The sequence below is a fragment of the Hypanus sabinus genome, chromosome 2 (assembly GCF_030144855.1).
Source record: "Hypanus sabinus isolate sHypSab1 chromosome 2, sHypSab1.hap1, whole genome shotgun sequence".
Classification (NCBI taxonomy): Eukaryota; Metazoa; Chordata; class Chondrichthyes; order Myliobatiformes; family Dasyatidae; genus Hypanus; species Hypanus sabinus.
Window position 1 is genome coordinate 23,097,359 of NC_082707.1, and position 25,460 is coordinate 23,122,818.

Consider the following 25,460-nt stretch of genomic DNA (forward strand, 5'->3'; position numbering starts at 1 on the left):
CCTTTGCATACATGAGTAAAAATCTTTATGTTACATCTCCGTCTGAATGTGCAATGTACAAATTATAGTAATTCGTAATAAATAGTATGTGTGTGTGTAGGCCTCCGTTAGTCTCGAGAGACCATGGATTTGTGCCTTGGAAAGTTTCCAGGGCACAAGTCTGGGCAAGGTTTTTTTTAAAGACCGGCAGTTGCCCAATCTGCAAGTCTCCCCTCTCCATGCCACCAATGTTGTCCAAGGGAAGGGCGTTAGGACCCATACAGCTTGGCACTGGTGTCGTCGCAGAGCAATGTGTGGTTAAGTGCCTTTCTCAAGGACACACACACACAGCCTCAGCCAAGGCTCGAACTAACGACCTTCAGATCACTAGACGAACGCCTTAACCACTTGGCCATGCGCCAACAAATAGTATGTACAGTAAGATACACAACAAAACCATCAATATAGCTTAGAAATACAATTGTGCCAGTGTGAAGTCAGTCTGATGGCCTGGTGGAAGAAGCTGTTCTGTAGCTTGTTGGTCCCGGCTTTTATGCTGCAGTACCATTCACTGGACGGTCGCAGCTGGAACAGTTCCTGGTTAAGGTGACTCGGGTCCCCGATGATTCTTTGGGCCCTTTTTACGCACCTGTCACTGTAAATGTCCTGAATAGTGGGAAGTTCACATCTACAGATGCGCTGGGCTGTCCGCACCACTCTCTGCAGAGTCCTGCAATTGAGGGAAGTACAGTTCCCGTACCAGGCAGTGATGCAGCCGGTCAGGATGCTCTCAATTGTGCCCCTGTAGAAAGTCTTTAGGATTTGGGCATTCATGCTGAACTTCTCCAGCTGTCTGAGGTGAAGGAGGCTTGATTCTGATGTCAAACTAAACCTATTTGGCTGCACGTGATCCACATCCCTCCATTTTCTGCATGTCCATGTGCCTGTGTAAATGCTTCTTACGCACCAATACTGTGTACACTTCCACCATCACCTCTGGAATCACAAGGATCATGCTAGTGCGATTAAAGGCTACACTCCCAAGGCAAACCAGAGGCCACGGCTGACTGCCAAGCTTCGTGCACTGCTCAGGGATCTAGATGCTGCTTCAGACAGACGGATTAGACAGAGTAGGGGTGGTAGGGATGTTTCCCATGGTGGGAGAGTTTAAGACAAGTGGGCACAGCCTCAGGATAGAAGAGTGCCTTTCAAAACAGACATGCAGAGAAATTTCTTTAGCCAATCGGTGGTGAATTTGTGGAATTTGTTGCCACAGGCAGCTGTGGAGGCCAGATCATTGGGTGTATTTAAGGCAGAGATCGATAAGTTCTTGATTGGACATGGCATCAAAGGTTACAGGGAGAAGGCCAGGAATTAGGGTTGAGGAGGAGATAGAAAAAAGGATCAGCCATGATTGAATGGCAGAGCAGACTGGATGGGCCAGAAGGCCTAATTCTGCCCCTATGTCTTATGGACTGGACGACTCTAAGATCAACAAGAGGCGCACTCTCACATGCCACAAGGAAGGAAAAGTGAGAGTACTCACAGAAAATTCACAGGCGCTTTTGTGACACCAAGGGCACAGGACACACGAGGCAAGGTATGCAAACAATAACCAAGCAGGTCCACCCCTTTCTGATAAACTGAATACCTTCTCTGCATGATTTGATGCATTGAACAACGTGAAATCGAGAAAAGCCCCGTGTCCCTGAGGAACAGGCACCGCGTCTGACTGTAGCTAAGGTGGGGAGGAGCACCCTAGCCAGGGTAAAGCCGTGCAAGGCTGTGGGGAGTACAACAGGTACCTGGTTAGATGCTGAGCAACTGTGTGACCCAGCTATAGAGGTCTCAACGGATATCTTTCGTATCTCTTTAAGACAGTCCACTGCCCTTGCAGGCTTCAAGGCAGCCACCATTATTCCAGTGCCAAGAAAGCGACAATAACTGGCCTGAACAATTACCCCCCCCCCCCCCCCCCGGCACTGATTTCGACAATCATGAAGTGCTTTGAGCAGATAATAATGGGTGGTATAAATTCCCACATTCCTGTGACATAGGGCCCTTTCCAATTCGTCTACCATTCAAACCAGTCCATTGATGATGCTATAGCCACAGCCCTCCACTCCTCTCTGTCTGATCCTGAAGACAGTACCTCATACAACAGGATGGTGTTCATCAACTCCAGTTTGGCATTTAACACGGTCATTTCCCAGAGACCTCCGAGGGGTGTCACAGGACCCTTATCTCTAACTGGATCTTGGATTTCCGGATGGAAAGACCCCAGTCAATCTGAGTTGGCAGCAACATCTCAACTGCATCTTGCTGAGCTCTGGTACCTCCCAGGGCTGAGTGCTCAGCTCCCTGCTCTTCACACTGGCTGCACTGCCAGTTCCAGCTCAAACTGCATCAGGTTCGCTGATGGCATTGGAAGGAGGGCATAAGGTTTTAGGATCTTTGGGCTCTCTTCCAGGGAAGGAGGGACTTGTACAGAAGAGACAGTTTGCACCTGAACTGGAAGGGGACTAGTATCGTAGCGGGAAGGGTTGCTGGTGCTGCACGGTGGGGTTTAAACTAGAGTTGCAGGGGGATGGGAACCAGAGTGCCAGAACAGTCAGTGGAGAGGTTGTGGAGACGGATGTTTTTAAGCCCTCAGACAAAATCAGGAATTAAAAGGTTGAGCATGGTGTGACTAATGTGCCGAGCTACGCATATTTCAACGCAAGTATCATAGGAAAGGCAGATGAGATCAGGGCATGGATTAACTCTTCGAATTATGATATTATAGCCATTACTGAGACTTGGTTGCAGGAGGGGCAGCTCATTTTGCCAGGGTTCCATTGTTGTAGATGTGACAAAGCAGAAGGGATTAAATGAGGAGGGGTGGCATTACTAGTCAAGGAAAACATTATGGCTTAGTTAGAAGGGGTTCCTTTCTTTCAAGAAAATATTCTTAATAATTTATTTTTTCATATTATTATTGATATATTGCTCAGCTTTGTTAATCAGTTATTTGCTAATTTAATTCTTCATTGTACATAATGACATATTGACTTGATTACCTTAATGTATTTTTTGTTGATCTTCAATAATAATTAATAAAAAGATTTTTTAAAAATATTATGGCAGTACTCAGTCAGAACAGACTGCAGAACTTATTTTGTGAGGTGCTGTGGATGGAACTGAAAAATAAGAAAGGTATGACCACATTAATGGGGCTATATTACAGACCACTCAAAAGTCCATGAGATTCGGTGGGAAAAAAAATTGTAAGGAGATTGCAGACTGTTGCAAGAAACGCAAGGTTGTTCTAGCAGGTGATCTTAACTTTCCACATGGTGACTGGGCTCCCATACTGTAAATGGACTAGATAGGATAGAGTTTGACAGATGTATTCAGGAAAATATTCTTATTCAGTATGTAAAAGTCACAACAGAAGAGTGTGTGATGCTTGATCTGCTATTAGGGTTGAATCAGGGCAGAAGGCAGGTTTGTGTAAGTGAACACTTTCACCTTGTGATCACAGTGCCACTTGTTTCAAAGTAAATATGCAACAAGATAGGTCTGGTCTGCGGGTTGAGATTCTAAATTGGAAAAAGGCCAATGTTGATGGTATCAAAAATGATCTGACAAGTGTAGATTAGGATAGGCTGTTTTCTTGCAGAAGTCTCCATGGTAAGTGGGAGGCCTTCAAAAATGAAATTTTGAGAGTACTAAGCTTGGATGTGCCTGTCAGAATAAAAGGTAAAGATAACAGGTGTAGGGAACCTTGGCATTCAAAAGATATTAAGAAAAAAAAAGGTGCATTGCAAATATAGACAGCTAGGAACAAATGAGGTTCTTATGGAGTATATGTAATGCAAGAGAACACTTAAGAAAGAAATCAGGAGGGCTAAAAGAAGGCATGAGGTTGCTGTAACAAACAAGGAGAAGAAGAATCCTAAGGGATTCTACAGGTATGTTAAGAGCAAAAGGATTGTAAGGGACAAAATTGGTCCTCTGGAAGATCAGAGTGGTAATCTCTGCATGGAGCCAAAAAGAGATGGAGAGATCGTAAATGATTTTGTTGCATCTCTATTTACTCAGGAGATGGACACCGAGTCCATAGTAGTAAGGTAAATTGGCATCAACTTCATGGACTCTATACAGACCTTACACAGGAGGTGGTATTCACTGTCTTGAGGCAAATTAGGGTGGATATATCCTCAAGGCCAGACAAGGTGTTCCCTTGAATGCTGTGGGAGACAAGTGCAAAAATTGCCGGGGCCCTAGCAGAGATATTTAGATCATCCTTAGTGACAGGTAAAAAGCCAGAGGATTGGAGGATAGCCGATGTTGGTCCGCTGTTCAAGAAAGGCTCGGAAAATAAACCAGCAAATTGTAGACCGGTGAGCCTGACTTCAGTAGCGGGGAAGTTATTGGAAGAGACTGCATATAGGAGTATTTGGATAGAACGTGGACTGATCAAGGATAGTCAGCAAGGCTTCGTATGTGGTAAGCCGTGTCTAACCGATCAGGAAAGTTGATGAAGACAAGTTGGTGGATGTTGTCTACATGACATTTGCCAAGGTCCTGCATGGGAGGTTAGTCAAGAAGGTTCAGTCACTCAGCATTCAAGATGAGGTAGCAAATTGGATTAAACATTGGCCTTGTGGGAGAAGCCAAAGAATGGTAGTAGATGGTTTCTCCTCTGACTGAAGGCTTGTGACTAGAGGTGTGCCACAGGGATCTGTGCTAGGCCTGTTGTTATTTGACAACGGTATCAAAAATCTTGATAATGTGGTAAACTGGATCAGCAAGTTGGCAGATGACAGCAAGACTGGGGGTGTGGTGGACAGTGGGGTAGATATCATGACTTGCAGTGGGATCTGGGACCACCTGGAAAAACAGGCTGAAAGATGACAAATGGAATTCAACACAGGCAAGTGCTAGGAACTGTGGTAGGACCATCCAGGGTAGGACTTACACAGAGAATGATAGGTTACTGAGGAGTGTGGTAGAACAAAGGGATCTGGGAATACAGGTCCATAATTCTTTGAAAGTGCTGTCACAGGTTGATAGGAAGGTAAAGAAAGCTTTTGGCATCTTGGCCTTCATAAATCAAAATATTGAGTACAGGTGGTTAGATGTTGTGCATAAGCTTCGTAAGACATTGGTGAGGTCTAATTTGGAATGCCCTGTGCAGTGTTGATATCTACAGGAACAATGCAAATAAGGTTGAAAAAATATAGAGAAAATGTACAATGTCACCAGGTCTGGAGGACCTGAGTTATAAGGAAATATTGAATAGGTTAGGACTTTATTCCTTGGAGCATAGAAGATAGAGAGGAGATTTAATAGAGGTATACAAAACTATGAGGGGTATAGATAGGATAAATTCAAGCAGGCTTTTTCGACTGAGATTGGATGGAACTGAAACTAGAGGTTATTGGTTAAGTGGGAAAGGTGAAAAGTTTAAGGGGAACACGAGGTGAAACTTCTTCACTCAGAGGGTCATCAGTGTGGAACGAGCTGGCAGCACAAGTGGCACATGCAAGCTCGATTTCAACGTTTAAGAGAAGTGTTGATGAGAACATTGATGGTAGGGGTATGGAGGGCTATGGTCCCAGTGCAGGCAGACGGGAGTAGGCAGTTTAAAGGGCTTGGTATGGGCTAGGTAGGCTGACGGGCCTGTTTCTGTGCTGGACTTCTCTATGACTGTATTACTACTGTAGTTGGCCTCGTCAGCAACAATTATGAGTCGGCATAAGGAGGTAAAGTGGCTTGTCAAAGCTGAGTCTCAATATGGACAAGACAAACGAGATGATCGTGGTTCTTCAGGAAGGCATGGGTTGGCCACTCTTACCACACATCACAATGCTCTTCACTCCTTCCACAACAGAGCCAAAGTCCCATGACGTGCGCATAATTGACAACCTGACCTGGACCCACAACACCTCCTCACTAATCAAGAAGGTACAGCAGCATCTATGCTTCGAAGAGATTGAGGTGGGTAAGGCACCGCACCCCCAAATTCTAATAACTTTCTACAGGAGCATTATCAAGAGTGTCCGGTCAGACTGCATCACTGTGTGGTACAGAAACTGCAAGGCCCTATAAAGGGAAGTAAGAATTGCTGAGAGCATCATTGGGATCTCCTTCCCCCCCATTTGTGATATTTACTTTGAAGGCCGGAGACAAAGGGCCTAGAGCATTGTTGAGGATCCCTACAGTCCATTCCACAATCTCTTTGACCAACTACTGTCAGGAAGAGGCACAGAAGCATCTGGATTAGGACTGCCAGACTGGGTAACAGCTTCTTCCCTCAGGTTGTGAGACTAATGAAAACCCTGTCACCAGCAAGGTCTCATCACTCGGACAGCAAGTTATTTACCACATGTCTGTATGGTTTTGCAGGTGCACCACTTTCTGGAGGAAAGTTGTTCCATTTGGTTGGGTTTGTGTACAGTCAGACGACAATAAATTTGAACTTGGAAAGCAATCAGCTTGAAAAGTTTTGTTACCGAATTTTATTGCATTCTCGTCTCAACATTCACCTGGCAACAAGTTTGTAAACTAATTAGTCCATCATGATTAGATGAGTGCAAAACCAATAAAGTAAAATTTAATAGTATTACCATTGTCCTAATCTAAAAAAAATTGTGGCTCTTTGGCTAAAAGGGTAATGGTTCAAAACAGATTCAATCTCTGACACCCATGTCAACATGATGCGAAATATCAACAGCATAAATAAATAATTGGTTAAATACACAGGAAGTGAAAAGAGTCTCAATGGTTCAATTATTCTACAGGTCACTGAAATGTAAATAATCTTCTCAGGCAGGGACACAGGTTTAGATAAGAAGGAATAGGAAAGCTACCTTTTACAATCCATGGCATTATGAAGCAAAGTAGTAATAGATTTGTTATCCCAGCTTTTCAGAGACGGATGGTCTTACATATAGCAACCGAGTTTCACCATTGTGGATAATATTAAGGCAACTTCAAGGAAAGTCTCTGAAAACTCAAAGAGAACCTACTTCAGATAAGTGACTGAGTAAACATGCTAATCAGTCAGGAGAAATTCCAGTGAAGTTCACACATGAACCCTTACACTCAAGTGCTCAGTATTACAGTTGTAGGTATGGTGGGAATTGTCACAAGAGTGTGTTAGCCACAGTCAGTGAGCCTGTCGCGTTGGTGTGAGTTTCTGCTCCCAGGTGTGTGGTGTCCATAGGTGCACTGCATGGGGGCCAAGTTTCCTGCTAGGTTTTCCTACGATAGTGTTACATTGACCTTCGCAATTCCAGTCCACACTTGCATCGGGCTGCAGTTGCATGCTGCACAGGAATCAAGGCACAATTAATGCGGCTCCCTCCTGAGCTCCCAAGAACACACAGCACAGCTGCCCGCTGCCCATTGCGTGCTGCAAGTCACGTGATCGAGCTCTTCCTGCTGCACTCCAGAAGGTAGGGTAGGAAAAATGAAGCAACACCATCGTCTGGCAGCACTCTCAGAAAATCCAGGGGTGGCAGAATGGCAGCTACCACCATCAGGGTCTCTGGTGGGGCAGACACAAACACGTCAGAAAAAGAGCAAAACAGTCAAGTTTATCTGATAAACACACACAAAATGCAGGGGGAGCTCAGCAGGCTAGGCAGCATCTATGGAATAAAGTACAGTCGATGTTTTGTGTGGTATTGTCGCAGGTTAGAAGATACATTGATGATTTCCTCTGGCATTTTGTGTGTGTTGCTTAAATTTCCAGCATCTGCAGATTTTCTCGTTTGTGATTGGGTAGCCTCCAACCTGATGGCATGAACACTGATTTCTCGAACTTCCGGTAATGCCCCCCCCCACCCCCCTCACCGTTCCTCATCCCCTTTTCCCTCTCCCTCCTTATCTCTTTGCCTCCCCGTCAGCTCTTTTCTTTCTTCCATGGCCTTCTGTCTTCTCCTGTCAGACTCTCCCTTCTCCACTCTGTATCTCTTTCGCTAATCAGCTTCCCAGCTCTTTACTCCATTCCCCCGCCCCCCCCCCTCTTTTGGTATCACCTGTTACCTTGTGTTTCTCTCTCCCCTCCCCCCACCTTTTAAATCTACTCCTCAGCTTTTTCTCTCCAGTCTTGGCCCGAAATGTCGACTGTTTACCCTTTTCCATAGATGCTGCCTGGCCTGCTGATTTCCTCCAGCATTTTGTGTGCGTTGTTCAGATTTCAAACATCTGCAGATCTTCTCTTCTTTGAAATTAATCTGATATGAAGACTGCACAAGTCTCGTGTTAAGGAGATCGTTATTACCAGCTTGAACACTGAATCAAAATCAGTTTTATTTTCACTGACATGTTGTGAAATTTGTTGTATTGCGGCAACAATAGAGTGCAATACATAAAATTTATATATATATAGTAATATTACCTCAAGCCACATTGCTGCCCAGCAATCTCCCACTTTAATTCTAGCCTAATCACAGGGCAGTTTAATTAACCCTTAATTAACCAATTAACCTTCAATTGGTACATGTTTGGACTCTGGGAGGAAACCGGAGCACCAGGAGGTCACGGGGAAAACATGCATACTACTTACAGCTAGTGGCAGAAATAGAACCCAGGTCTCCTGCCCTGAGAGAGGGCAAGAAGAGGACACTGAAGTGGATGATCAGTGGTATTGAATTGAGAGGCAGGTCCAAAGGGCTGCTGAATGGCCTGTGCTTCCATAGACACTTCAAAACCCTGCAACCATTTCCAAGCACCAAGGGACAATTAACCACGAGAGATGTGGGCAAAATAGAAAACTGTCAGTGTACTTAGGAAGGTAAAACAAATAAATTACCATTCAGGAACTGGTTTGTGTGACAAAAGGTGTTAGCCCTTTACAACACCAGGACAAACCAAAAGACCATTTGCCAAAGAACACTTCTGAAATGTAGTTAGTGGCAGTGAAAGGGTAAATCGGTTTACTATCATCGCATATATTGAGATGTATGTAGAGAGGAAGTGGAGTGGCTGGTGGATTGGTGTGAGAAGGATAACTCAAGCTTGAAAGTGGAGAAGACCAAGGAAATCATAGCGAACTTCAGGAAGGTACAGACGAACCATTCCCCTCTACGAATATGTGGCTCCTCTGCAGGAGGGGTTAAATACACCAAGTACCTGTGAATTCACATCATGGATGACCTCACCTGGGCCCTTAATATCACCTCCCTGAACAAGAAGACACAGCAGCGAGTGGTGCCTCCAGTTCCGAAGAAGATTGAGGCAAGTGAGGCTCCCTACCCCCCCCCCCCCCAACCCCAATACCTTAACTGCATTTTACAGGAACACATTGAGAGCACCTTGACAAGATGCAAATTCAGCTGGTACAGCAGAAGCTGAGCATTGGACTGGAAGACCCTACAAAGGAATGTCAGAACAGTTGAGAGCATCATAGGGCTCTCCCTACCATCCATCGGGGACTGAAAGAAGCTGCAGAGGGTTGTAAATTTAGTCGGCTCCATCTTGGTCACTAGCCTACAAAGTACCCAGGGCATTTTCAAGGAGCGGTGCCTCAGAAAGGCACCTCCAGCACCCAGGGCATGCCTTTTTCTCACTGTTACCATCAGGTAGAATGTACAGACACCTGAAGGCACACACTCAGAAATTCAGGAACAGCTTCTTCCACTCTGCCATCCAATTCCTAAATGGACATTGAACCTGTGAACACTCCCTCACATTTTTAATATATATTATTTGTTTTTGCATGATTTTTAATCTATTCAATATATGTATACTATCATTTATTTATTTATTCTTCTTCTTCTATATTATGTATTGTATTGAATTGCTGCTGCTAAGTTAACAAATTTCACGACACATTGCTGATAATAAACCTGATTCTGATTTATCAGGAGTGCTGCCTATGCAGGGCCTTTGTATTACTAAGGATCCCACACAGCATCTGCTTTGACTTTCTGCCATCAGGCAGGAGGCTTCAATGCATAAAAACGAGAATGGTCAGGATGGGAAACAGTTTCTTTCTTCAGACCATTGCTGCATCGTATTCAATGTGTCACTGGGTAATCTGTTCCGCACCTTACAATATTTAATTTATGCACCTTGGTTTGTTATTTATGCGTAATTCATCTGTAGATTTTATCTTTATCTTCATAAGTTATCGTGTGTTATGAGTAATACTGTGCTTTACACAGTGGTTCGGACAAACGCCTCATTTCTACATATATTATATGGTTATATACATTATATACAATAAACTTGACTTGACTTGACAAGGAAGAGTGAAAATACTTTATTTCGCATGCCACCATCCAATCACATCAGTGCAATGGGGAGCACAAAGGAAAATGGTAACAGAATGCAGAATATATTGTTACAGTTATAGAGATAGTGTAGGTGGACAATAAGGTGGAAGGCCAGAACAAAGTAGATTGTGAGGTTAAGAGTACATTTTCTCATACTACAACAGTGGAGTAAAAGCTGTACTTGAGCCTGGTCATTCAGGCTTTTGTACTTTCAAACTATATCAATTACCAGAAAGGAGAGAGATACAAGTACATACCCTGCAGTGAAGACACCAGGATTTTATTTTCTCTTCCGTCTCCTCTTATTCGCTCACAAAGTTCAGGCAACAGCTTCTTCCACCACAGAGGCTGAAAGCAGAAAAGCTGGGTATTACCTCAATGGAGGGAATCTCGGCTGAGTTGGTGGAATGTTTATTTTAATCAAGTTGGAAAGCAGAAGGATAGGGACAATTCTGTTCCATAAGATGGTAAATAAAAGATGCAGAATCCTTGTGTGTAGAGTTGAGAGACTGCAAAGGTAAAACAAACCCTGGTGGAGGTTATATATAGGCCTCCAAATAGTTGCCAAAATGTGGGATACAAATTACAATGGGAGATAGAAAAGTCACGTTAAACGGACAATATTATTTGTCCATTTCAATGTGCAAGTAGATTGGGAAAATCGGATTGGTGCCGGATCCCAAGAGATGGAATTTGTAGAATGCTTAAGAGATGACTTTTTAGAGCAGCTTGTGGTTGAGCCCACTACGGAGAGAGCAATTCTGGATGGGGTGTTGTGTAATGAACTGGATTGCATCAGGGAGCTTAAGGTACGAATCCTTAGGAAGCAATGGTCATAATATGATCAAATTCACCCCACAGTCTGAAAGGGAAAAGATAAAGTATCAGTATTACAGTGGAGTTAAGGAAACTACAGAGGCATGAGAGAGGAGCTGGCAAAAGTTGATGAGAAAGGGATATTAGTAGGAATGACGGCAGAACAAGAATGGCAAGAGTTTCTGGGAGCAATTCCGAACATACAGGAAGGATAAATCCCAAGGATGAAATAGTATTCTCAGGAGAGGACGAGGTAACAGTAGCTGACAAGAGAACTCAAAGACATATAAAAGCAAAAGAGAGGGCATATAATATAGCAAATATTCATGGGAAGTTAGAGGATTGTGTAGCTGTTAAAAAGCAACAGATGACAACTAAAAATGCCATAAAGAGAGAAAAGGTGAAAAACGAAGGTAACCCAGCCAATTGATATAAAACAGGATTCCCAAAAGTTGTTTTTTTTTTCAGATATACGAAGAGTTTTAGAGAGACAAGAGTGGATTATTGGACTGCTGGAAAATGATGCTGGAGAGGTAGCAGTTGGGGGGGGGGGGTGGATAAAGAAGAGGCAGACTAACTCAGTAAATATTTTGTGTCAGCCTTTGCTGTGAAAGATGCAAGCAAAATGCCAAAAATTCAAGAGTGTAAGGGGCAGAAGTGAGTGTAGTTGCTATTACTAAGCAAAAGCTGTTTGAGAAACCGAAAGGTCAGAAGGTAGAGAATTCATCTGGAACGGATGGACTACACCCCAGGTTTCTGAAAGTGGTGGCTAAAGAAATTGTGTAGGCATTAGCTGGGATCTTTCAAGAATCGCTATATTCTGGAATGGTTCCACTGAGAAATTGCAAAAGTCACACCACTTTTTAAGAAGGGAGGCATGGAAAAGACAGGAAACTACAGGCCAGTTAGTTAGACCTCGGTGGTTAGGAAGACGTTAAGAGTCCATTTTTAAGGAAGACGTTTTTTTTAAGACATTGCTAAGGCCTAATTTGAAGTAGTGTGTACAGTTTTGATCACCTACCTACAGGAAAGATGTCAATAAGATTGAGAGAGTGCAGAGAAAATTTACAATGATGTTGTTAGGAGATTAGGTTGAGTTATATGGAAATGTTGAATAGGTTAGGACTTTAATTCCCGGAGTGCAGGAGAATGAGGGGAGATTTGATAGAAAACACAAAGTACACTGCAGATGTTGTGGTCAAATCAACACGTACAAGCAGGCTGGATGAACTCAGCAAGTCAGGCTGCATCTGTTGAAATGAGCAGTCAGTGTTTTGGGCCGAGACCCTTCGTCAGGACTGAAGGAGGAGGGGGCCAGGGCCCTATAAACAAGGTGGGGAAGGGGGAAGGTGCAGGTGAAAAACCAATCAGAGGAAAGATCAAGGGATGGGGAAGCAGGAAGGGGATAGGCAGGAGAGATGAAGAAGGAATGTAAGGGGAAAGCACCATGGGTAGTAGAAGAAGGCAGAATCATGAGAGAGGTGATAGGCAGCTAGAAGAGGAGGCAGAGTAACAAGTGAAGTGTTGCCTACGCAATAGATTGCAATTGCCTACAACACTTCACTTGTGAGTCTGTTGAGGTCATCTATTGCATCCGGTGCTCCCGGTGCGGCCTCCTCTACATCAGCGAGACCCGACACAGATTGGGGGATCGCTTCGTCGAGCACCTCCACTCCGTCCGTCACAATAGACAGGACCTCCCGGTTGCCGCCCACTTCAACTCTGCTTCACATTCCCAGTCGGATATGTCCATACATGGCCTCCTCTACCGCCATGATGAGGTCAAACTCAGGTTGGAAGAGCAACACCTCATATACTGTCTGGGTAGTCTCCAGTCCCTTGGTATCAACATCGAATTTTCCAACTTCCAGCAATTCCCTCCTTCTCCCTTCCCCTATCACACTGTCTCTCTGCCTCCTCTTCTAGCTGCCTATCACCTCTCATGATTCTGCCTTCTTCTACTACCCATAGTGCTTTCCCCTTACATTCCTCCTTCACCTCTCCGGCCTATCCCCTCCCTGCTTCCCCTCCCCCACCCCTTGATCTTTCCTCTGATTGGTTTTTCACCTGCACCTTCCCACCTTCTTTATAGGGCCCCAGCCCCCTCCTTCTTCTGTCCTGACGAAGGGTCTTGGCCCAAAACGCCGATCGCTCCTTTCAATGGATGCTGCCTGACCTGCTGAGTTCATCCAGCTTGTTTGTATGTGAGATTTGATAAGAGTTTGTTAGGTTCTTGGATATCAAGAGATAAAGCAGGAAACTGGCACTGAGAAGAAACAGCAGCTATGATCTTACTGAAGTGTGGAGCTAGCACAGGAGGACAAATGGCTCACCCACTTTACCATTTCTCCTGTTTCCATTCCACAGACAGCAGGAAGAAGGGAAAATGGAGAACACTCTCCCTTCCTCAATCTGCTCTCATGGGATTTTTAGTTCCTGGTTCCACAGGAAGGTGGGACTGGCACTGACTATGACAACTTGGGAGGAGGGTTCAGAAGAGTTTGTGAGTTACCTTTGCTAAAATTGGACAAATTAATAAACTCCTGGAAATACCTGCCAACTGAACTCGAGTAGTTGCTTTGCAGGGGATAGTAGAGACAAACGATCATGTTTAATTACTGCTCCCATGTTTATTGGAAGAGGCTTGTCTCAGTGATGGAAAGTAAGATTTGGTCCTTCTGGACTGAGTGGCCTCCCGTGTCCAATGTTTTCAATGAATCCACTTCCCTATCCAATACACCTGACTCGAAGGCTGAAATACTGGAAAAAGTGATTGAGGCAAACCTGGTTCCCCTGCTGCATCTCACAGGTGGCAAATGGTAGAAGCGCTTCAGGGCATCGGTCGAGGAGAAGGTCAGTTACATGCTCACATTTGCCCAGTCTGGTGTCACACAATGCATGGATACTCAGTGCCATCAGGTCATCATCAGGCAGGTGTTGCAGAAGTTGAAGAACAGAAGTTATTTCGATTGAAGAACCACACAGAATGGACTATGAATAAAATGAAAGAAATATTCGTAAGATTCCAAAATGCGTGTAAAGTCCTGGACCTATCTCTACTCCTTAGGGGCCTTCTTAATTTCTGTTACTCGCTGCTGAATGCAGAGGGGCGTGAAAACCTTAAGAAGAGGGATTGCCCTGGTGTGGGATTGTTTAGCAAGGCACAGCCTCCCTAGATGTGAAGCCAAACATCTTTGCCCAACTGTGGGCAAAACATATCAAAGTCGTTTCATCTTGAACATCATGAGACCATAAGATATAGGAACAGGATTAGTCCATTTGGCCCATCGAGTCTGCTCTGTCATTTCATCATGGCTGATCCATTTTCCTTCTCAGCCCCAATCTCCTGCCTTCGCCTCGTATACTCTCATGCCTTGAATATCAGAACAAAGAACTTAGCTCACCATATAAGCTGGTCTTGTGGTCTTCTACCTTCGAGGATATACACATGCACCATGGAGAAAGGGAAAATCAAGGTGGGAGTGAGTAAAGTTTGTGCTGGGACTAAACGGAGCAGTGAGGGGATATTGAACAGGTAGACTAATTGAAGTATCACATAAATGAAGACTAGAGGCAGTCTTAAGGGTCAATGTACGTACAGTACTGTGCAGAAGTCTTAGTGTGCCTAAGGCTCTTGCACAGGACTGTAGTAATTTTATGTATTGCACTGTACTGCTGCCACAAAGAAATCACATTTCATGACCTAGACGATTGATAACAAAACCTGATTCTGATAATGGGTCTCCACTGTGGACTGAAATGAAAAAGGGGCAGGGAGAAGGGAATCATGGTTGGGAGAAGGAAAAAGAGAGTGGAGGAAGTGGTAAACACCAGGAAAACATACTGTAATGACCAATAAACTAATTGTTTGGAATCAAATTACCTTGCCTGGTGTAATCTCGGGATTGCTGCATGTACCACATGACGTGAGAATAGGAATAGAATGAGGTGGCAGATAAATGTGTGGCTGAAGAATTGGAGCAAGGGGCAGGGATTCAGATTTCCGGATAATTGGGACCTCTTCAGGGTCATGGTTGGACCTGCAGAAAAGGGACGGATTGCACTTGAATTTGAGGGGGGCCAATATCCTTGTGGGCAGGTTTACCAGAACTGTTGGGAGCAGTTTAAACTAATATAACACAGGGATAGAGCTGAGGATAAGCCAGCAGGATTACACATAGATGATGGAGGTAACATGAATGCAAGGTCAGACAAACCAATGATTGGGTACAAATGCGGAACTGAAAGTTCTGTATTTAAGAATGTCTAGCATTCTTAATAAGGTGGCGCAATAAGAGATTAGTCGGTATGACGTTGTGGGCATCAGTAAGTCGTGGCTGAAGGAAGGCCATAGTTGGGAGCTTAACATCAATGGATATACTTTGAATTGAAAGGACAGGCAGGAAGGTATAGGTGGTGGTGTGCCTGTTGGTGAGAGGTGGAATTATATCTTTAAAAAGAAGTGACATAAGGTCAGAGAACGTTGAATTTTTGTGGGTGGAGTTAAGAAACTGCAAGGGTAAAAAAAATCATTATGGGAATCATATATAGGCTTCCAATTAGTAGCCAAGATGTAGGGTTGAGGTTGCAAAGTGAGCTGGGGAAGGCTAATGACATGATTGCAATGGGGGACTTCAATATACAAAATCAGGTTGGTGTTAGATTGCAAGAGAGGAAATTTGTTGAATGCCTACAAGATGGCTTTCTAGATCAGCTTGTGCCTGAGCCTACTTGGGTGTTGTGTAATAACCCGGATCTAATTAGGGAGCTTTATAGTAAGGAACCCCTGGGAGACAGTGATCTGAGAGAGAGAAGCACGTGTCACATGTATCAGTACTGCAATGGAATAAATGGAATTACAGAGGCATGAGAGAGGAGCTTGTCCAGCTAGATTGGAGGATAATGGCAGGGAAGATAGCAGAGCAGAGATGGCAGAAGTTTCTGGGAATAGTTCACAAGGTGCAGGACAGATATGTACCACAGAAAAAGTAGTTCCCAAATAGCAGGGTTAGGCGACCTTGGCTGACAAGGGAAATTAAGGACTGCATAAAAGCCAAGGAAAGGGAATATAAAATAGCAAAAGTGAGTGGGAAGTTGGATGATTGGGAAGCTTTTTAAATCCAACAAAAGGCAAACAAAAAGCTATAAAATGGGGAAAAAATGAAATATGAGGGGAATCTAGCCAATAATATAAAACAGGATACCAACATTTTTTTTAGTTATATAAAGAACAAAAGGGAGGTGAGAGTTGATATTAGACCAATGGAAAATGATGCTGATGAGGTAGTAATGTGAACAGAGAAATGATAGATGAACGTAATGGGTTCTTCGCATCTCTTTTCACTAAGGAAGACACTAGCAGTGTGCCAGTGGTCCGTGAATGGCAGGGAGCAGGAGTGAGTGCCTTAGCTATTATGAAGGAAAGTGTGCTAGACAAACTCAAAGATCTTAAGGTGATTACACTGAGGCTGTCTACAAGAAGGGTCAGAGCCATCTCTATTTCCTGAGGAGAATGAGGTCCTTTAACATCTGCCGGGTGATGCTGAGGATGTTCTATGAGTCTGTGGTGGCCAGTGCTATCATGTTTGCTGTTGTGTGCTGGGGCAGCAGGCTGAGGGTAGCAGACACCAACAGAATCAACAAACTCATTCATAAGGCCAGTGCTGTTGTGGGGGTGGAACTGGACTCTCTGACGGTGGTGTCTGAAAAGAGGATGCTGTCCAAGTTGCATGCCATCTTGGACAATGTCTCCCATCCACTTCATAATGTACTGGTTAGGCACAGGAGTACATTCAGCCAGAGACTCATTCCATCAAGATGTAACACTGAGCGACATAGGAAGTCATTCCTGCCTGTGGCCATCAAACTTTACAACTCCTCCCTCGGAGTGTCAGACACCCTGTGCCAATAGGCTGGTCCTGGACTTATTTCCACTTGGCATGATTAACATTATTATTTAATTATTTATGGTTTTATATTGCTGTATTTCTTCACTATTCTTGGTTGGTGCGGCTGTAACGAAACCCAATTTCCCTCGGGATCAATGAAGTATGTCTGTCTGTTATCACCTGAGCCAGAAGGACTACATCCCAGAGTCCTGGGCGAGGTTGCTGAAGATGGATTGGACATGATCTTTCAAGAATCACTTGATTCTTGCATAGTCACAGAGGAGTGGAAGTTTGCAAATGTCACTCCACTCTTTAAAAAGGGAGGAAGACAAAAGAAAGCCAGTTATCCTAACCTCAGTGGTTGGGAAAGTGTTGGAGACTATTACTAAGGATAAGGTTTCAAGTTACTTGGAGACTAATGATAAATTAAGTCAAAGTCAGCATGGTTTCTTGCCTGAAGAATCTGTTAGAGTTCTTCAAGGAGGTAACAAATAGAGTAGACAAAGGAGAGGATCTCATTTACTTGGACTTTCAAAAGGCTTTTGATAAGGTGCAACATGAGGCTGCTTAACAAGATAAAATCTGATGGTGTTATAGGAAAGATACTGGCATAGACAGAGGAATGGCTGACAAGCAGCAGGCAGTGAGTGAGAATAAAAGGGGCCTTTTCTGGTTGGCTGCCAGTGACTAGTGATGTTCCTCAGCATCAGGATTGGGACCACTGCTTTTCACATTGTTTGAGAGTGATTTGTATAATGGAATTGATGGCTTTGTGGCAAAGTTTGCGGACGATGTGAAGATGGGTGGAGGGGAAGCAATGCAATTGCGGTAGGACTTAGACAAATTATTGGACGATTGGGCAAAAAAGTGATGGATGGAATACAGCGTTGGGAAATGTATGATAATGCATTTTGGTAAAAGGAACAATAATGCGGACTATTATCTAAATGGGGAGTTATCAGAGGTACAAAGGAACTCTTTGCAAGACTCCCAGAAGGTTAACTTACAGACTGAGTCTTTGGTAAAGAAGGCAAACATAATGTTGGCATTTATTTCAAGGGGAATTGAATACAAAATCAAGGAGATAGTGCTGAGGCTTTATAACACACTAGTCAGGCTGCACTTGGGAGTATTGTCAACAGCTTTGGGTCCCATACCTCAAAAAGGATATGTTGTCATTGGAGAGAGTCCAGAGGAAGTTCATGAAGATGACTCTGGGAATGAAGGGGTTAACATGTGAGGAGCGTCTGGCAGCTTTGGGCCTGTACTCACTGGAATTTAGAAGAATGTGTGTGGGGGGGGGGGGGGGCTGGTCTCATTGAAACCTACTGAATATTGAAAGGACTAGATAGGGGTGGATGTGGAGGGGATGTTTCCCATGGTGGAGTATCCAGGATTAAAGGGCACAGCCTCAAATAGAGGGGCAACCCTTTAGAACAGAGGTAAGGAGGAATCTTTTTAGTTGGAGAGTAGTGAATCTGTGGAATGCTCTGCCAAAGATTGCAATGGAGGCCAAGACTGTGGGTACATTTAAGGCAGAAGTTTTTAGCTTCCTGATCGGTCACAGCACCAAAGGATATGGGAAGAAGGCAGGTGTATGGAGTTGAGTGGGATCCGGGATCAGCCATGGTGAATAGCAGAGCAAACTTGATTGGCTGAATGGCCTAATTCTGCTCCTATACCTTATGGTCTTATAGTCTCAGCAGGTGTGTGTGTCTGCACCCACGTCACCCCCCACTTCTCCTCTGCCACCTGTCCCACACTCTGCCTGCGGCACCCCACTCTCACTATTCCCAACATCCTTTGCTCTTGTCAGATTTACAAACTCGACCTCTGCTCCACATGACAAATATAGAGACTATGCTAAAGTCTTAGATATCTATAATCTATCTAAGACTTTTGCACAGTACTGTAATTCAAAAGTTTTTTCCCCGGAGAGAAGATATTTTATATTAATGAACCATCTGGGACACAAAGGTAGTCAATCATACTTCATGTATTTACAACTAATTAAAAATACAGAACACCATGTTCTACTCTAATCCAGATTCACTCACAGACACTCAAATGGGAATACCCCTCTCTCAGATCTTCTAAAGCTGCTACATGCTTCTTGCTTAAACGGAAATAATGCTTGTTTGCCTTTTTAAATATCTTCGTCAGCTGGTAAACCACAGTGGTGGTATGCACTATGAATTCAGAATTACGCTTTGCAGAAAAGAAACCCTGCACCAACCTGCAGTTTCTGCAGATCTTCTGAAGGACCTTGTGGTTCAGTATTGGAGGCATTGATAGTGTGGATCCAAGAGAAAATCTTCCCAAAATGACCACATGAACTGATCTGTTTGAAAAGAGCAAATAAGATTAGTTTGGGGCTTTCTTGATAAGTTCAAAGTTCAAAGTAAACTTATCAAAGTATGTATATGTAGCAATATACAAAACTGAGATTAACCTTCTTGCAGACATACTCAGTAAATCCATAATAGAATCATAACCATAATGGAATTAATGAAAGACCATTTATTTTTTGTTCAACCAGTGAGCAAAATTAAACAACAGGGCAAATACAAAAAGAAATAATAATGGATAGATTGAATAGATAGATAAGCAAGCAGTAAATATAGAGAACATGAGAGGAAGAATCCTTAAGGGTGAGTCCACAGGTTGAGGAAACTTTTCAATGATGTGACAAGTTGAGTGAAGTTATCTGTTGAGTGAAGAGCCTGATGCTTGAGGGGTAATAACTGTTCCTGAACCTGCTGGTGTGAGTCCTGAGGCTCCAGTACCTTATTCCTGATGGCAGAAGAGAGCACGTTGTGAGTGGTGGGGGTTCGTGATGATGGATGCTGCTTTCATGCAACAATGCTTCGTATAAACGTGCTCAGTGTTGGGGAGGGCTTTACCTGTGATGGACTGGGCTGTATCCATCACTTTCTGTAAGATTTCCCAAAGGCATTGGCGTTTCCAAACCAGGCAACCTATGGACTCACTTTGAAGGACTCTAGAACTCATTCGCAGCACAAGTTATTTATTTATTTATTATTAATTATTGTATTTGCAGTTTGGTTTTGTGCAATTTGTATTTCTTTATTCTGCTGTCAAAATATGAATCTCAGGGTAGTATACGATGATATATGTACATACTTCAGTAACATATTTTCTTTGAACTTTGAGTAGGTTCATTACTTGGCAGCGTGATCAGTATAACATCTGCAAAAATTTGGCTCATAATCATCTGCCTATTTACCAATTTTCCTATGGGAAGTATTCATGAAAATGTCTATAAGTAAATGATTCTCAAGGTAGTATATGGTAACAAATGTATTTTGAACATCGGTCCAACATTTCTACGCCAGTGTATTATTACTTCACATAACATACATTCAAACTATTGTCAATATTCTTGTAGTCAATTTTCCCCCCTCCCACATATTACAATGAAAGTGCCCAGATAATCAGCTTGCTGCGTGGGCAGGTAACAGTGGGGCTGCTGCTGGAGGCTGTGTATTCCCAACATACAGTTAGAGGCCAAACATTGTGGGCATGCTATGTTGGCGCTGGAATGTGTGGCAACACTAACAGTATATCATTAGGATGTGTTGGTTGTTAACACAGATGAAGCATTTCACTGTATCTTTTGACATACATGTGATGAACAAATAAATGAATCTAATGCAGTAGGTAAGCCGCATAGCTCCAGTGTACCGAGTCCTCTGACAGATTCAGTTGAACTCTGGACAATGGGGAAGGCAGGGACATACCAGCTCATCCACTGTTTTCAATGGTTTCCGGTCGGGCTTTATCCTCTGGGCTGTCCTGTGGAGGTACACGGACACCAGCTTCATCAGAAGGACTTCGATCAACACGTCGTCGGTGCAGGATATCAATGCGGTTTCCCAGAAGTCAACCAGCATCTGCGGATTCTCTGCCACATTGTCTTTGTCACTCTTACCACAGAGTCCCTGTCGACCGTACCAAAACAGGTTTTTTAGCCGTTACTCTGACACCTCCCACCCACACTTGTGGTGTAATAATACCATCAGGGTATCCAGTTACTTGATCCAATTCCAGCTAGCGAACACTTGAGAGAATGGCAACTGGAAATACAGTCATGGTAGAAGGCACTTTGCCCCAACTAGACTGTTCATAGGTCTTCTGCCCAAATTCCCTCTACCTGTGTCCATACCCCTCCCATCCAATTACAGAGTCTATAAATAGTACTCACTCCCCTTGCAAGTTATCATGTTTTATCATTTACAACATTGAATCACACTGGATTTAATTTGGCTTTTTTGACACTGATCATCAGAAAAATACTCTTTCAAGTCAAAGTGAAAACAGATCTCTGCAAAGTGATCTAAATTAATTACAAATATAAAACACAAAATAATTGATTGCATAAGTATTCACCCCCTTTAGTATTACACAGCAAATCATCAATGGTGCAGCCTGTTGGTCTTAGAAGTAACATAATTAATTAAATGGAGATCTGTTTTGGAGATCTCTGTGCAGTCAAGGTGTTTCAGTTGATTGTGGTAAAAATACACCTGTATCTGGAAGGCCCAACTGCTGGCGAGTCATTTATCCTGACAAAAACTACACCGTGAAGACAAAAGAACACAAAAGACATCCTTGCAAAAAAGTTATTTAAAAGCACAAGTCAGGCGATGGTGACAAGAAAATTTCCAAGTCACTGAAGTACCTTGGAGTATAGTTAAGTGAATCATCATGAAACGGAAAAGATATGGCACAGCTGAAAATCTGCCGAGAGCAGGCCAACCTCAAAAAATGAGTGACTGTGCAAGAAGAGGTCTAGTGAGGCAGGCCACCAAGAGGCCTATGACAACTCTGGAGGAGTGGCTGAGATGGGAGAGACTGCACATACAACAACTGCTGCCTGGGTGCTTCACCAGTCACAGCTTTATGGGAAAGCGGCAAAGATAAAGCCACTGCTGAAGAAAACACACATGATACCTCAGCTAGAGTTTGCCAGAAGGCATGTGGGAGACTCTGAAGTCAGCTGGAAAGTTCTATCGAACAATGAAAACCGAAATTGAGATTTTTGGTTACAGACTAAATGCTATGTTTGGCATAAGCCAAACAATGCACATTATCAAAAACACACTATCCCTACCGTGAAGCATGGTGGTGGCTGTATCACGCTGTGGGGATACTTCACTGCCCGGGAAGGATTGTGAAGGTAGAGGGTAAAATGAATGCAGCAAAATACAGGGAAATCCTGGAGGAAAACCTGATGCAGTCTGCAAGAGAACTACGACTTGGAAGAAAACTTGTGTTCTAGCAAGATAATGACCCCAAGCATAAAGCCAATCTACATAGGAATGGCTTAATAACAACAAAGTTAAAAGTCCATGAATGGCCGAGTCAGACTTCAGACCTCAGTCCAATTGAGAATTTGTGGCTGGACTTGGAAAGGGCTGTTCACTCACAATTCCCATGCAATCTGACAGAGCTTGAGCAGTTTTGTAAAGAATGGGGAAAAATTGCAGTGTCCAGATGTGTAAAGCTGATAGAGACCGATCCACACAGACTCAAGGCTGTAATTGCTGCCAAAGGTACATCTACTAAATATTGACAAAGACGGTGAATACTTATCCAATCAATTATTTTATGTTTTATATTTGTAGTGAATTTATTTAGATCACTTTGTAGAGAACTGCTTTCACTTTGACACAAAAGTGTCATTCTCTGTTGATCAATGTCAGAAAAGCCAAATTAAATCCACTGCGATTCAATCTTGTAAGACAATAAAACAAGATAACTTCCAAGGGGAGGTGAATACTTTTTTTAAAATATAGGCACTGTACCTACCAAATTTCTTTTCAATGTTATAACTGAACCTGCATTTACTACACTGCTGACAGCTTCCACATAATCAACATCCTCTGAGTGAGTAAGTTCCACCTCAGGTTCCGCTTAAATATTTCATCTTTCACTGTAACTCCATGACCTTTAGTTCTAGTCTCACCCAACCTACGGCAGAAAGAGCCAGTAAACATTCACCTTATCTATGCCCCTTGTAAATGCATATATCTCTCTCTCTCTACAAGATCTCCCTCATTCTCCTGAGCTTCAAGGAATAGAACTCTAACCTATCCCTATAACAGAGCTCCTCAAGTCCTGGCGACATTCCTGTAAATTGGCCCACGGATCGGTGGGATTTTTACCATTGGGGAACTCGGTTTGTGGACACGTTTCTGGCATGTGAACTGGTTGCGTTTTGAAGAGAAAACACAGGGACAACATGCAAATGGGTGACAGGAGAAGACCTGGCAACATGATGAAGGGGATAGGGAAACCTGGAAAATCAATTCCCTAATTCAAGGGAATGCAAATTCCAGCTGGGAAGTGCTAAGCTGTGTTGGCATTGGTTTACTTTTGTCACATGCACCGAGATACAGTGAAAAAACTTGACTTGTATGCAGATCAGATCCTTACACGGTGCATTCAAGTTGAAGTTTAATTGTCACCCAAAATGGAAACAGCTAAACAGCGAGGTAGAACAAGGTAAAACAATGACAATGCAGAATAAAGTGTAACAGTGACAGGAAAATTGTAATGCTGGTAAATGATAAAGTGCAAGATTATAATGAGGTATTGAATTGAATTGACTTTATTTCTTATGTCCTTCACATACATGAAGAGGAAAAATCTTTACGTTACGTCTCCATCTAAATGTGCGATGTGCAATCATAGCAATTTATAATAAATAGAATAGTCAATGTAATATAGAGTACACTCAAATCAGTGTGAGTTCATCAGTCTGATGGCCTGGTGGAAGAAGCTGTCCCGGAGCCTGTTGGTCCTGGCTTTTATGCTGTGGTACCACTTCCTGAACGGCAGCAGCTGGAGTAGAATGTGGGTGGAATGGTTTGGGTCCCCAGTGATCCTATAGGCCCTTTTTACACACCCGTCCTTGTAAATGTCCTGAATCATGGTAAGTTCACAACTACAGATGCGCTGGGCTGTCTGCACCACTCCTTGCAGAGTCCTGCGAATGAGGGAGGTACAGTTCCTATACCAGGCAGTGATGCAGCCAGTCAGGATGCTCTCAATTGTGCCCCTGTAGAAAGTTCTTAGGATCTGGCGGCCCATACCAAACTTCCTCAATCGTCTACGGTGAAAGAGGCGCTGTTGTGCCTTTTTCATCGCACAGCTGGTATACACAGACCATGTGAGGTCCTCAGTGATATGGATGCCAAGGAGCTTGAAGCTGTTCACCCTCTCAACCCCAGATCCATTGATGTCAATAGGGGTGAGCCTGTCTTCATTCCTCCTGTAATCCACAACCAGCTCCTTTGTTTTTGTGACATTCAGGCAGAGGTTGTTTTCTTGACACCACCCTGTCAGAGAGGTGACTTCTTCCCTGTTTGAGACAAGGCTAATCAATGAAGTGTCATCAGCAAATTTAATTAGCAGATTGGAGCTGTGGGTGGCAACACAGTCATGGGTATACAGGGAGTAAAGGAGGGGAATCAGTACACAGCCCTGAGGCGCTCCTGAGTTGAGAGTCAGAGAGGTGGTGGTGAGGGAATCCACTCTTACAACCTGCTGGCGTTCTGACAGTAAGTCCAGGATCCAGCTGCACAAGGCAGGGTCAAGGCCGAGGTCTCGGAGCTTCTTGTTGAGGCTGGATGGAACAACGGTGTTGAATGCTGAACTGTAGTCCAAGAACAGCATTCTCACACAAGCATCCTTCTTCTCCAGATGTGTAAGGAAGGCATGTAGAGCTGTGGCTATTGCATCAAGGTTCATTGTACATACTAGGGAACCATTTAATAGTTTCATTTGGGGGGTGACTGGAAGCTGCCCTTGAGCCTGTTGCCATATGATTTCAGGCTTTTGCATCTTCTGCCCAATGAAATCAGGGAGAAGAGAGAATGTCTGTTGTGGGTGTGGGCCTTTGATTACGCTGACTTAAAAGTATAGACAGAGTCCATGGAGAGGAGGCTGGTGTTTGTGATAGACTGAGCTGTGTCCACAGCTCTCTGCAGTTTCTTATGTCACGTGCAGTGCAGTTGTCACACATCCAAGGTTTTGATGATGTATTCATAAAAATTAGTAAGAATTGACAGGGACATGATAAATTTCTTTTGAGTCCTGAGGAAGTAGCTTATGGCCAGATATACTTTGCACAAAGGGGTTGGGGTTGATTGGATAAAAAGGTGACATGGTTTGGTTGCAAGCTGCCCATCTGCTTTACAACTCTCACTGCACTCATTTCCATCAAATTAAATAAAAGAAAGGCAGATTAAAAACACGGAAAGGGATGAGGAGTGGGACTATCTGGAGAACTTTCAAACTTTCAAATCATCAACACAATGGACCAAAAGGCCCCTTATACAACAATAACTTTATTCAGCATCATTACCTTTCCTAGTTAATAATAAACAAGGAACATTCACTTCTTTTGACAGATCCATTTATGCTTACTCGACTCCTTCAAAATAGCCAAGGCCGTGGAAAAGCAAACATTTCCATTGGC

The 25,460-nt window shown here is 43.5% G+C and overlaps 1 protein-coding gene across 4 annotated transcripts in view; it reads right to left on the minus strand.

The window, feature by feature from the left end:
- Positions 1 to 6,463: 6,463 nt before the first annotated feature.
- The window catches only part of hps3 (HPS3 biogenesis of lysosomal organelles complex 2 subunit 1), a 65,847-nt gene continuing 46,850 nt past the window's right edge, over positions 6,464 to 25,460 (minus strand). For 3 of the 4 annotated variants that reach the window (XM_059993317.1, XM_059993300.1, XM_059993308.1), the window contains exons 14-18: positions 20,716 to 20,916; positions 19,191 to 19,295; positions 13,851 to 14,057; positions 10,508 to 10,598; positions 6,464 to 7,516 (exon numbers count right to left, since the gene is read on the minus strand). In XM_059993317.1, coding sequence (XP_059849300.1) covers positions 7,389 to 7,516; positions 10,508 to 10,598; positions 13,851 to 14,057; positions 19,191 to 19,295; positions 20,716 to 20,916 — 732 coding nt within the window. In that variant the 3' untranslated portion in view covers positions 6,464 to 7,388. The remainder of the gene's footprint in view (positions 7,517 to 10,507; positions 10,599 to 13,850; positions 14,058 to 19,190; positions 19,296 to 20,715; positions 20,917 to 25,460) is intronic. The other variant, XM_059993325.1, reaches the window with a different exon arrangement.